At 44.8% G+C, this 14,168-nt stretch overlaps 1 protein-coding gene across 2 annotated transcripts in view; it reads right to left on the bottom strand.

Moving 5' to 3' along the window:
* Window positions 1–14,168, bottom strand: part of MGAT5B (alpha-1,6-mannosylglycoprotein 6-beta-N-acetylglucosaminyltransferase B) — a 268,434-nt gene that overhangs the window by 146,706 nt on the left and 107,560 nt on the right. For both annotated transcript variants that reach the window (XM_054978295.1, XM_054978294.1), the window contains exon 3: window positions 7,762–7,906. In XM_054978295.1, coding sequence (XP_054834270.1) covers window positions 7,762–7,906 — 145 coding nt within the window. The remainder of the gene's footprint in view (window positions 1–7,761; window positions 7,907–14,168) is intronic.

Here is a 14,168-nt window from a genome sequence, read left to right as displayed (position 1 = left end):
TTAACTTGATTCTCTAGCACTAATGCTGGATCCAATACACCCCCTAGGCTTTTAACAGAGTATGTAAGGGTCAAGTGAACCCCAGCAAAAATGGGGAGCACAATGGGTTCCAGCTTCTGCTCTTGGTTTCTAAAGAGGTAACTTTAAAACCAGATGGGTTGATGGGATGCAAAAAAAGAATGCTGGCTGAACATTTATTCTGCGGGTGAGAGTTTCCAGGGTAAAAGAAAGGGAGGGACAGGGAGTGCAGTTGACTTAATACACAGCTAATCAATTATTTGCTACCAACTTAATCAAAGAATAACCTCAAAGCCATCTGCAGCTGCATTAAAGAGGAAATAGGCTTCCATCTCTCTCAAAAGCAGACTTGGTCCTATTGAACTGGAATGAAGCCAGAGACCTAGGGCTTATTATGTGCTTTGCTTCTTATTGGGGCTTACTGGAGTGTCTGCCCACTGGAAAAAGTAACGGTGAACTGAAATTGTTCCATTTTACCCCCGGGGGGGAAAGAAAATAAGATAATTGAGAAGAAGCACGACTGGGCATCACTACGGATTTAAACTGTATAGCTTGTGATAATAGGCAGCTTAGCACCTCCTGAAGCTCTCTAGGGAGGGAAGGAGGGAGGACAGGGGAAGAAAGAGGAGGAGGGGAAAGGGTCAGAGAAGGAGGAAGGAAAAAAGAAAGGAAAGAAAAAGGGAAGGAAGAAAAAAATAAATAAAAAAGAAAGGAAAGAAAATGCTTGTCAGAACTAAGCGCAGTAGTCTTACAGGAGAATTAGGTTCAGAATAATGAAAAGAAGCTACAAAGAGGAATGAATTGTAGAGATGGAAAATGAATATAATACATAAGTATGCAATTTTGTTTTATATTATCTCTCTTGACACCCCCTTACTATCCCGTAGTGTTATGTTTATGTGTATATATCTTTATTTAAAAATTAATAAAAAGCATATGGGGGGGGGGGAGTTCATGTCTTCACAGCCCCTGACTTGTGAACCAAAGCAACATAGCCCACGTAGCTAAACTGTTTAATTTTGAACTGCCTTGTTAAGAAAAAAAATACATACACACATCTTTTTTATTCAAACTATGCTATTAAAGTGAGTCAAATCTCAAAAAAGAAGAAGAAGACGAAGACGAAGAAGAAGAAGCCCGCTAGGGAGCTAGATTGTATATAGTGATTCAGTTTTCAGGGTTTTTTTTATTTCTGTGTTTGCATCTCTGTTCCCGCTGAAATGAATTTAACACGTAAACTGCCCTTTAAAAGATACCGACAACGGATATTTGCTGAACATTCAGTATTTTATTTGATTTTGGCACCTGATGTAATCTGAAACATGGGGCTCCCGGGGGTTCCATTAGGGTGCTCCAGGAGATCTTCAAGTCATTGGAAAGGACAGAGGGTGAGCACTTCTCATGGCATCCAGCTAACATGAATATGGGGAAGCTCCACCTCGGGGGAAGGGGATGGAATCAGCTGCCCCTTCTTTCGAGGCACGGGAGCTTGCACAGCTGCCACCACTCACAGTCGCCCAGCTTCCAGGTCACCTCAGAGGACTAGCCAGAAAGCCTGTGCAGTTGCTAAGAACCATTAGCCAACCCATAGGGATGGTTCAGTATCACCAAACACAGTCCTAAAATAGACATCATAATTAATGATAGGATGTTTTAGAGGTCTTCCCTTCATAGGGTCGCCGTAGGTTGGAGGCGACATGACGGCACGTAACACACACACAAAATTCAACTGCTTTTCACTCTATTTTACTTGGAGGTGTGCTACTCTGTGTCTATAGGCAATAGCTGCCAACGACCACTTTCAATTGAATACCTGCAAACTTCAGGTTATGTATGATGCTCATCTTTTGCTATTCCTATGAGCATCAGTAAACCATTTTTTCCCGCCTCCTTTCCACCTCTCTTCTGCAGGCCTCCAGCTAGGTAATTAATCAATGAAGAAGTTTCTTGCTATCCCCAGTGCAAAATCCCTTCCAGTCAAGTGGGGAGATGACTTAGAACCTGGGTCAGGCTTTTTGAATAATAGCCTTATAGAATTCGCTGTCTTCTGTGACGTGACCTTGTTAGACCGTGTACAGACAATAAAAATATTTTTCTTAAACTTGTTTTTAAAGTGGCTAAAGTATTAGTCTGTCTATAGCAGCAGAAAAGAGCAAGAGTCCGGTAGCACCTATAAGAGTAACAAAATTTGTGGTAGGGTCTGAGCTAAAGAAGCGAGCTGTGGTTCACGAAAGCTCATACCCTACCACAAATTTTGTTCGTCTTATAGGTGCTACTGGACTCGTGCTCTTTTCTATTGCATTTAAAGTGTACCTGATAAGGGTCTCACTGTGTTGTTTTCAGGATAGGCATTAATCCTTTCTGAAGGATACACAGCTCGCCACAACAAAAAGGTTTTCGCTGACATGTAGCATGTACTGCTGAGGGAGGAGAGGCATGCTTGGGAGTTCATTGCATTTCTTAATCAATACGGGGTTGCTAAAGGTCGAGAACCGCTGTGTTGGGGTACGGTATTTTGTATTTGATAATGTCTTGGTGTCTGACATTTTACAGTTGATAAACAATGATTAACTGTTTGACTTTTGACATACATTTTATACCCAGAAGCATCTGATATTCTATACATAACATACAATTCACTTGTAGCCATGCACTGGGGTTTACAAGTGCTACATGAGTATTTATGCAGGGAAGTAGAGAAGTATTCCTTTCAGTCATAAAAAGGAACTTTAAAGGAACAGAACAGGAAATTCTTCCAGCACTGGAAGGCAGGAATAAGAGCTAAACTACAAGAGATGAATTACACAAGGATGCTGACGTGAAGGGAAGCCAAGTTTTAAGAGAAAGATTGGAAGGCTTTGTCAATTTCCCCTCTCTATAGAGTCACCCTCCTCAGAGGGTTTGTTTATTTCCTCTTCACCTCCTAGAAGGGGAGGTGAAACTGACAGAACCTTTGGGAGGCGAAGAGGAAATAAACAAACCCTCGGAGGAGCGATCTCCGTGGCTCTTTTAAAACTTGGCTTCCTGGCCAACATGGCACCTCCCTTCTTCACTTCCGTGTCCTCCTGTAATTTGTCTCGTGTGTTTTGGCTCTAAGACAACTCTAGGTTAGACCAACCATCCACCCAGCACCTGTTTTTCTCAGGGAGGAACCAGAGGACCCTAGCAGGCCCACAAGCAGAGCCTGTGGCCAAGTCTCATCCAGTTTTCTGAAAAGATCATTCCTGCACCTTGATTCAAAGAGGTGTTGGGAAGGGATGTGTTTGTCAGCAGCAGGAGAAAAGGAGCGCGGGAGGTCATGATGCTGCCTTCTCTGTGACAGGGTTGGGGGTGAGGAGATGGAGGCCACGTAGAGCTGGAATCTGCCCCACCTCCTTCTCTTTTTGACCTCAGTGAGGAAGACAGAGGACAGCACAGAGCAGCAGGGCAAGATGCACGTGGAGGATTACATATGTGAGGAGGGAAGGTAATTTTTGATCACCAAATGGGAGCCAGCCCAACCCACCTCTCCCTCTCCCCAGAAGACCTTTCCCTTGTCCTCTCTCTGCTGCTGGCTGCTATGGTCTCTACATGTTTGCCACATCCTCCCCAGCCCCAGCTATGGGAAAGGACACAGGGAAGTTGCACCTCTCAGCCTCACTCAACACGCTGTATACAAGCTGTATATAAGCTTGTATATAGGCACACTGTTGTTGTTGCTATTATTATTTATTGAGGTTCCCCAGCTGTCATGGCTAATTAGGACGGGGGAAGGGGTTACACAATTCTTGGTGCCCTTACCCAGGGAACCACAGAGCTGGGTAAATTATGTGATTTATCGTTACATGATGTTTGAGTTGGGTCTGTGTGGCATTGGGTAGGGAGGCTCAATGAGAATTATGGTCTATGGCCATATGGTAGCTCTCAGCAGCCCTGTGGCTCATCATGACGACTGATGGAGCAATCCTCTATGAACTGGAGAGAACAGGCTCACCTAGAGATGGTAGTAGGCAGGGCATGGCTTTGGGGTTGCTGGTTGACCTGAGCAGAGAAGTTGTGAAGATGCACCTTGCTGCACTGGATGTGTACAAATCCAAGAGTACTTAAAGAACTTTCAAAAGGGCTTAAAGATCCTTTGTCAATCATCTTCCAGGCCAGGTGATGTGCTGGAATACTTGAGGAGGGCAAATGTCATCCCAATCTTCAAGAAAGGGGAAAATGATGATCCTGGGAACAACAAGCCAGTCAGTCTGACCTCTGTTCCGGGGAAGATACTGGAACAGATATTAAAGGAATCAATCTGTAAGCATCTGATGGACAACATGGTAATACAGGGAAGTCATCATGGATTTGATCCCAACAGGTCATGCCAGACCAACCTCATCTCCTTCTATGACCGAGTGACAGGCTTACTGGATCACAGAAACGCTGTCAGTGTAGTTTATCTGGATTTCAGTAAAGCTTTTGACAAATTTCCTCATGTTGTTCTGATGAGTAAACCGGAGAACTGTGGACTGGACTCTAGGATGGTTAGATAACTTCCTGGATAACTGCACCCAAAGAGTAGTTGTCAATGGCATCACATCTGACTGGAAGGAGGTGTCCAGTGGAGTGCCACAGGGTTTGTTTCTGGGCCCAGTGCTTTTCAATATTTTTATAAATGATCTGGATGAGGGTGTGAAAGGATTACTCATTAAATTTGCAGATGACACCAAACTGGGAGGAATAGCAAGCACACTTGAATTTGGGGATAGAATTCAACAAAATCAGGAGACACTGGAAAAGTGGGCAGATTTGGATAAGATACGATTTAACACGGATAAATGCCGGGTTCTCCACCTGGGTAACAAAAATGCAAAGCATGCATACTGGATGAGGGATACACTTCAGAGTAGCAGTGTGTATGAAGAAGATCTTGGGGGTACGGGTGGATGGGAAGCGAAATATGAGCAGTCAATGTGATGCAGCAGCAAAAAAGACGAATGCAGTCTTGGGGTGTATCAACAGAGGCAATACATCCAAATCACATGATGTCATTGTCCTACTATACACCACATTGGTCAGGCTCCACTTGGAGTATTCTGTGCAGTTCAAGAGGTCTCAATTCAAAAAGGGTGTGGACAAATTGGAACAGGTGCAGAGAAGAGCAGCCAGGATGATCAGGGGGCTGGAGTCCAAGCCCTTTGAGGAAAGGCTGAGGAACTTGGGAATGTTCAGCTTGGAGAAGGGGAGGTTGAGGGGAGACATGATTACTCTCTTTAAGTATTTAAAAGGTTGTCACTTAGAGGAGAGAAGGCAGCTGTTCATGTTGGTAACAGAGGATAGGATTTGAAACAATGGGCTTAAACTACAGGAGGGAAGGTACTGGCTGGATATTAGGAAAAATTTCTTCACCTTAAGAGGAATTCAGCAGTAGAATCAGCTGCCTAGGGATGTGATGGGTCCCCCCTCATTAGCAGTCTTCAAGGAGCAGCTGGACAAATACTTGTCAAGGATGCTTTAGGCAGGGGTTTGGATTAGATGGTCTGTAAGGTCACTTCCAACTTTATGATTCTATCGATGCTTTTTAGAAGCCATCAGATCTGAACAACATCCAATGAGGTGCCCACAATATTCAGTCCAAAATTTGGAGATTTCTCTTGCAGCAATATTGGTCTACAGATATTGGTATCAATTCTATTGGTCACATCTCTGCAGGGTAGGTCTGGGTTTTATCAGGTTGAAGGTAAAATGCTAGAAAAACCTACAAAACCAGTTTGGCCAGAGACCAGCATAAGAGGGGGGGAAGTGAAGGATGACAACATCAGCTTGACAATTCCACAACTAACGGGGGGTGGGGGGCGAAACTGCACAGGGAGCCAACTAGGAGTTACGCCAGCATATCCCAGACTTACACTAGCATAACCTGGCAGCTCTCCCACCAAAGTCCTTAGGGAGCAGACTGGCGGCACTGCAGTTATGCCAGCGCATGGCCGCTGGCAGCCTAGCAGGCCTCAGGATTGCACTGCCCGTCTTTGAAAAGCTATTGACTCCAATCCTCCTGGAAAAGGCTGTTGTACTTAAGCACCAATAAAATGAACAAGCCCAGTTAGTTATCATGACAAGATTCACCGGTTTCAATGATTTAACACAATTAATTTTCCCTCGGTTGGAACCACTGTCAGTGCACAGTAAGTACGTCAAATACAGTATTTGAATACAAGTAATATTTTGACGTTAATGAATGAGATTAAACAATTGTGGTGTTAATGGGCTTTGTTAATTGCTTTGTTCCATGACAATGCCCACCTTAAGTAAAGTAACTTTCATTTTTAACAACAGCACAGTCATCAGAAATTAACCATCCACCTTCTCAAGAGCTGGATAAAGCTGAAATGAAATTAAATCGCCATATTTTAAAATGAACAATCAATCTTACAAATGAACTGACATTTTGATTGCACTTCCAATCTCATTATTTTAAACCCAGTCTTTTAGATGGTAGTTCTTATTCAATTTTTTTGGTGATACTTCTAATTTCCATCCTCATCTAGAGGTTGTGAGCTGGTACTCAGCAGAATTCTGAGCCAGATCCCCCAGGTGAACCTTTTTTATTGGATCTCTCAAGGGTGAAGCAAAGAATGCCCCATTCTTACATGTTGCGATATCAATTGTGGACACACAGCTTGGAAAAAATGATACATTCTGCCTCTCAGTTTAATTAGATAGTATTGCTAGCTTGCAAACTGGAGAAAAGGACTTTGCCATTCACGTTAATGACTGAGTAAATATATTGTGTGGATCCACCTCCCACCCTGTCCTTGGTTCCTTCTCCTTCCTCACCTGCTGTGGGCAATATTGAAGTCTTACTTGCTAAGCAGTCAAGAAGGGAGGGTGAGATGGAAGAACAGGGAAGGAATGAGGAAAGTCACAGTTAAAAATCTTTTGCTACCTTAGGCCACCACCGGAACAAAATGATGGAGATGTGAGGGAAAGGGATCGCCTGAGTGTTGCAGGGCATGTGGAAATTGTCAGGTACGTTTTTTGAAAGCCTGGGGGAGAGAAGAAACATTAGTTCCTTGGTTTCCAGGCAGAAGTGATGGTGAAGTAGGGACCAAGGGTGGTGCAGAGGAAGGTTGTCGCTAGGGGAGTGCACCTGGAAAAGATTTGGGTTTCCCACTTTTCTTGCAAGCAGCAAGAAAAGTATTGCTTTAAGTTTCAGATGCCCCACGCTTTCTTCACCCAATGGGAGGGGGAGCTTCATCCCCCTCTCATGGAGGGAAAAAAGTGGTGGGGTGGGAAGTTTGAAAGCAAGCAAGCTGCGGGCGTGGCTGCTGCTGCTTTGCCCAAAGCTTGCTAAAGCGATATGAATTGCTTTGGAAAGCTTTGCTTTGGGATTCCCAAATTGGCTCAGCAATGTTGGGGCCAATTTGGGAATCCCGAATCTTTCCAAATCGGGCTCGATTCAGGTTAAAAATCCGAATCAGAAACCTAAAGTGCACATCCCTAGTTGTCGCTCCCCAAATCTGCCACTTGAGGTGACCTTCTCATCTCTCTCTTGGATTAGCTAGCTCTGAATGGGCAAGATGTATAGCAGCTCCAGCATTTCATTGCATCATTAGAAGCAAATTTTGGTTGCAATCCCATAACGTGTTGAATATGGGCCTGTAGTGAGAATCAACATGTTGAAAACTGGGACCAGGCAGCTACTGGACACTCCACATACACAACTGCCAGGGAACAAGGACCCTCTCGTAGCATTTCAGTCCCACCAGTACTACTGACCTGTCCACTGGAAAATGCATCTCTTCCCCTCTCCGGAAGTCTGTGCTGTTCTCCAGCCTGGCTAGCACATCCATCCTCTTCACCATCATCTCCAGCATATCACTCATTTTCCTCAGCACCCCTCTGGACTCGAGAGCACCCATCACTGCAGCCACATGAAAATGCAAAAGAAAGGGGAAGAAGAGTATATTCTACAGCGGTGCTCAGTAGGCAGCAGAGATAAAGCCATTCAAACATACTAGCAGACTGGAAAGAAGATTGTTCATTATTCTGAAAAGGACAGAAGTTTGCAGCATTATAGTGCAGGGACAGAAGGGCAACTTAAGAATTCTCGTGGGCAGGGTTCAAAAGTGACCCACTTCACTCCGTGCCAAATCTAACCATTGCCAATCAGCGATCCAGTGTTTCTTGGCATTTAGTCATGTCAGCAGCTTTCATTGCTTAAAAAGATGCACTGAGATTTGCACATGGCTGGAAATCTGGCACACACAGGCCATTAACGCAGTGGTAGCTCTGCAACAAATGCATTGCTATGACCAGTGCATTGAGGTAAAGCTGCTGCTGGCAGATGTTACGCTGTTCCTCCTGGCTGGTTGTACTAGTACCCTTCTGCCTATTTTTAGCTCCACCTTGAGTTTAAGCAGCCTTTAACTTGCAAACCTTTTGAGGAGAACCTTATCACATATATTTTTGTTTTCCTGGGAGAAAGTAACAGCAATTCTAGCTCTGGTACTGAAAACTGAACACCAGTTTCGGAGCATCTTTTTTGATGACTGAGTGTGAGCAAGCATCAGATACGGTACTCCTGTATGTTGAACAGCTATGCTAAAAAAAGGGGGGGACTTTCAGCAGGCCCAACTTCTCATGCAAGAGAAAATGGGTTAGTTTAGGGCAGAATTAAGTGTAATTCTCAACAGATTGTAACCACAGGGCAGTATGTAATAAATACCAATCAGGGCTTGTAGAAGATGCTTAGCTGAAGATGCTAAGAATGACCACCTTAATTTCTCCTGGTAATGCATAGAAGACCTTATTATAGAGTGAGAGAACTCAGAACAGATTCCTGTTGCATAACACTTTTTTTTTTAAAGCCAGTTTATTCATTTCACTTATCTTCTTCATTCCACTCCTGTGGACTCCTTTAAAAAGGTACATCACGTTTTCATTTACAAAGCAGCGGGAGGTTAGGGAACAAGGGAAGTAATCTAAGGTTGCAGACACATAAACTATGCAATGCGTATTTTTAATTGCTAACTACAGAACCATAACCAGGCACAGTATTTTGGGATATGTTATCATTCTAAGATCCAGCGGAATCTCTCCGCTGAATTGAAGGCCCATAGCACTGACAACTTTACAACATACATTTGCATGTTAGGGCTTATTTAGAGAATCAAGATAATTGTTTTTGGTCCAGTCTCAGAGTTATCATCTATACAAACCGGGGTTGCTAACTGAAAAGCAAAAAGTCACTGATATTTTTCTACACATACCCTGCTGGATTTCTCCCTGTCCTGAAGTTGTTAAAGGCACAGCACATCTCTCCCCCCCCCCTCCCCAAATGCTGGCCAGGTTGACCTGAATGAAGAATTCCAGGGCCATTGCTGCCAATTTTTCAAACTTTCAAATGTTTCTCTATAGAATGATGAACTCTGATCAGTTTTCCTAGGAAGAGTATTAAGAACCTGTGTTTTTGATCGAGTTACCAACTTCTTCATTTAGTTCTACTCCCTAACCACAAAAAGCAGCCTGGCATGCAGAAATTAAGTAGGTAGAGACACCCCCCCCCGGCCCAATTTTCCATTTCTGCCCAGAAAAGCTTCACCCGTTCAACGTTTGTGTCTGAAACTGCTCTCAAAGGCACAGAAGCAGAGGATAGCAAAGCCAGTGGAGGGTGAATAACTTTCCATTTTCTCCAAACTCTGATTCACCCTTTGAATATGTAAACATTATCAGAGGTGGGTTTCAGGACAAGTGATTGCATAAACATTACCCAAGTCCTTTGAGGGCTTGTTCATACATTAATTTTTGTTTCTTGCCTTCAGCTGTTCTAAAAGTTCAGGGACAGGAATGGGAGCAAGTACAGCACAATTCAGTACTGAATAGAACACAGTTCACTGGAGGATCGCGGTTTAAATGAGCCATTAGCAAAGTTAGAGCAAGGGAGCAAGAAAAAAGAGGAAAACAGTAAAATCAGTGACCAAGATACATATTCAACAATAGGCAAATTATATGGTACCATACCTCCTGCACTCTGTTCACATAATATATGCAGAGATACAATGCAAAATGTTGAACACTTTGAACATGTGATTTGAGACCAAAGTATAGAATGCAGAAAGAGTTAATGCATATGCAAGTTGTACACCCAAAGGCTACATTCAGATCTCTGCATCAACAAGTAGATGTTGGGCAGAGCCAGCTTGATTCCCAATAAATATACCACAACTCCCCTCTCCATGGGTCATCCATCTTCAGATGTTGCACAAACAAAGCTCTATTATCTTTGAAGATCTGAAGGCTCACAAGTCAGTGGTTATTCACAACTAGAGGTGGGCACGATCCAAAAAAAAAATACCGATCGAGCTGATTGTGGATCGGCGCTGGCAACGATCCCGAATTAACGATCCACACCAGTCATCTCCCATTTCCGATCCGTGGATTGTGGAGGCAAAAATGGAGGGGCGCCCTGCTGTTCCCAGCGATACAGGAATGGTGGTTGATGCCAGCAGCATCTGTGTTTGTGTTTGGTTGTCTGTGTTTGGCTGTCAGAGCTGCCTATCAGGGTTTGCAGGGATGAGATTGGAGTGCCCATGGCTACAGAACACCCCCTCCCCCCTCCCTCCCTTGAGTGTCTTCTCCCAGCTGGTGACTGCTTTGCTGCTCCATGGTTGGAAGGAAGCTCTGCTGATCAAGGCAAGCTGGGCTTCCATTCGGATTTCCAGGGCGACAGAAGGAGGGCAAACACAGCTCAGGCATTCCCCTGGCTCTGTTGCCAGGGGAATAGATTGCTGGCGCCTGAGTGTCTGGCTTCCTGATCCGAGCACAATCACCCTGATCAAGCCCCGATCAAGGCCCCCTCCCGACTGATGGATTGTTGGCCGTGCCCAAGCACGATCCGCTGGGTCCCGATCGTGCGATCGCCATTATCGTGGGGGTTTTTCAATCATAATGCGGATCGTGCCCATCTCTATTCACAACTATAGGTGCTATATTTTTAATGGACAGGCAGAAATCCGTAGGCAGAGCTTTCCCTGTCTGTGCTGCAGGAAGTAATAACTCTAAATTTCTGCCAGTTTTACAAAGCCTTTGCACATAAAAAAGTGGCATCCCCTATCACCACCCATTTCTACTTTCAGAATTTAACTTCTGAGCATCATGAGTACAGTCTTCCAAAAAGATCTCTTGCAAAAGACTCACTGCAATAAATGGGAGTTATGCAAGCCCAATGCAGCTAGTCAAGTAATGTCAGACAAAGTAACCCGCTTGACCACTTGGCAATATGCTGTTAGTAAAGTGTTTCCAACCAGTATTTGCTAGGCAATGTTGGGCCCAATGTAGGGTTACCAGGTCCCCTGACCCTCCCCCCGGTGGGACACATGAGGCCCAGCCCCTACCAAGGGCTGTTACTTTTTGCGTGTGGACACTGCACGTGGTGCTCCCAGCTTGCGTGATGACATCACTACCTGGAAGTGATGCCATTGAACAGGTCAAAGGCCACCCTGGGAGAGCTCCTGAACACCCCAGGGGATTGAATTGGCCCTGATTCGGCCAGATTCAGCCTCATTCGGCCCACTTCAGGCCTGAATTGGGCCACCCCGGAGTGCACCACACCACCCAGGGGCATGCCCGGGAGGCATGTTCCCCCCCACCAGCCAGGTAAGTGGGGGCAGGGAGTGAAGTGTGGGAGTGACCTTTGCCCAGCATACCTACAAGATCACCTCACTCCTTATGTCCCTCCATGGCAGCTTTGCTCATCTGAACAGGGTCTCTTGCAGGTGCTGGAACATGGGCGAAATCAACAGCAGCCTGCACACGGGCTTTCTCTGTGGTGGCCCCCACACTATGGAACAGTCTACCTGAGGAGGTCAGGAAAGCCCCCACTCTTCTGGCTTTCTGCAGATGATGCAAAACCGAATTATTCAAAAAGCCTTTTTACTCAGATTGGAGGGAAGTATTATAGGGAGGGGTCTCAAATGCTTCACTAATGAGTTAGGGACCATAGCCTTTACCACTTCGTTGCCTTGCATATTATCTGTTGCTCTAATATGTACTCTTATACTACCTGTACTTCATGTTTATCTAATGTCAGTCCTAGAATTGATCATGTTTGGTTTCAACAATTCTTCAACTATTTATTGGATTCTTGCGAATGCTACGTCTTTGTAAAATCCTATGACATTGTTATGGAAGTGTCTTTAACACTGTATGGAAATGTCCTTGATACTGTAAGGAAATGTCCCCGATACTGATTGTACTCATCTCACGCTATGTAATCCGCCTTGAGTCTCAGTGAGAATGGAAGATTTGTATTCACTAATCATGAAGCTTCCTTTCTCGGTGGTCCAGCAGTGGGGCAGTCCTTACTTTTGGGAGACCGGAAATGGCACAGCGTGGCAAGGTCTGTTGAGCGAGAGCTCAAGATCGTGATCCTCTAATCTTCCGTGGGTCTTGGGGATCCGAGATTCTAAGCCCCCCCTGGAGAGGGGGGTGAATGCTGGAACACGGCAGGGGCCACAGACAGAGCAGCAGCTCAGTTTGATGACCCTCTGCTAGCTCGTTTGGCGTCCTAACTCTTCATCCAATCCTAAAAGCCTCCCCGCAAGGAACTTGGGTGGGCAGGACTGCTCCACTCCTGGACCACCAAGAAAGGAAGCTTCACAGTAAGTGAATACAAATTTTCCATTCTCCAGTGGTCCCAGGAGTGGGGCAGTCCTTACTTTTGGAACATACAAGAGCAGTCTGCCCCAGGGTGGGTAATCCGGCTTCCAGGCCTAGAGGGTATATTGTAGTACCCTCCTGCAGAAGGTTGTCTCTGGGGAGGACAACTTATCTATCCTATATTTCTTGATGAGAGAATATATTGATTTCCATATGACCACCTTATCAATCATTTCTAATGACTAAAGGATTTATAGGCTGCCTGTGTCACTGTTTCCCTTAGTGAGTGTGCCCTGACATCCATGGGCATCCCCAGACCTCTGGCTTGATATGCCAGAATTATGTACCCTCTGCTTTACCTACTTAGCCAAGAAAAGGACACTCTGTGTCCCAAGGAGGACTTCCTGCAAACACACAACTAGCATCCCAGACTTCTGAAAAACAGTTTAGTCCTGCCCAAGTGGAATCTCACACCTCTACATATATCAAGGTAGTGATTTTTTTTCTTTTCCCGTGCTTTGGATTAGGTTAGAAGAAGGGAAGTACTATCTCTCCTGTCCTATGAAAACATGGAGTTCACCTTTGGAAGAAAGTTGTTTTGTTCATAACTACCATCTTGGAGGAAAGGGCATGGATCTCTATCTACTGCTAGTGCCTGTCATTCTGACACTTGTCTAGCTGATTTTATTCTCATCTGAAAGATGGCTTTAAAGGTCAGTTCCTTTAGGGGACATGAGGGCATATGCTCAAGGCATCTTTTGTATAATGCTCTCAATATCAGATTAAGATTTCACATGGGAAAAAACCAATGAATCCTTGGAAGATTTGACAATGAGGTCCCCTTTTAGAATCCATTGCCATGAAGGTGAGATATAAGGGAACGTCTCTTCCTAAAACCCTTAATTGTTAGGATGGTCACTACCTGTTGTCTAAGGGTGCTGGTATTAAGACTTTTCTTCAACCCCTCTTGAAAGAAAGATAGTAACTCCCTAATTAGCCCCCAAAGGTTACATGACTCTATCCATGCACTCTTCTGGGAACTTGGCAGGAATTTTTTATATACTCTCTGGAACTCTTCCTGGAGGTTAGCATAGTACCAATCATGCCTTCTGCTCAGTCCAACCCTATTAGTTGTTTGTGTTTGACCTCCACACTGTGAGGCTTGTCAGAACTGGTCAGGGGTGTCATATTGATCCCTGCATCAATGGGCCCTCCTTCAGTGGAGATGCCAGGGATCCATGCTTGAAAGATTCTTCAGGTTTTGAGACTATGTCTTTCTGGACCTGAAGGTTGCTATTAGCATCACTTCTGCACTTTACTGTGTGATCTTCTGAACAGCTCTGTGCAATAGCTGTACTGTGGAAGACATACAGGATGTGTAAAGGCAGCTTGCTGTTCACATCATCTATCCCTGTGGTTTGAGGGTTTCTTCTTCGTGCGCCTTGTCAAAAACTGGTAGACCAGTTGGGGAATCTCTCTGGATAGCATGCATTCTGCTTGGTTTATCACTCTCTGGCTTAGCCAGT

The sequence above is a fragment of the Eublepharis macularius genome, chromosome 4 (assembly GCF_028583425.1).
Source record: "Eublepharis macularius isolate TG4126 chromosome 4, MPM_Emac_v1.0, whole genome shotgun sequence".
NCBI lineage: Eukaryota > Metazoa > Chordata > Lepidosauria > Squamata > Eublepharidae > Eublepharis > Eublepharis macularius.
The sequence above is the reverse complement of the archived record's forward strand: the minus strand, read 5'-3'. Positions and strand labels throughout refer to the sequence as shown.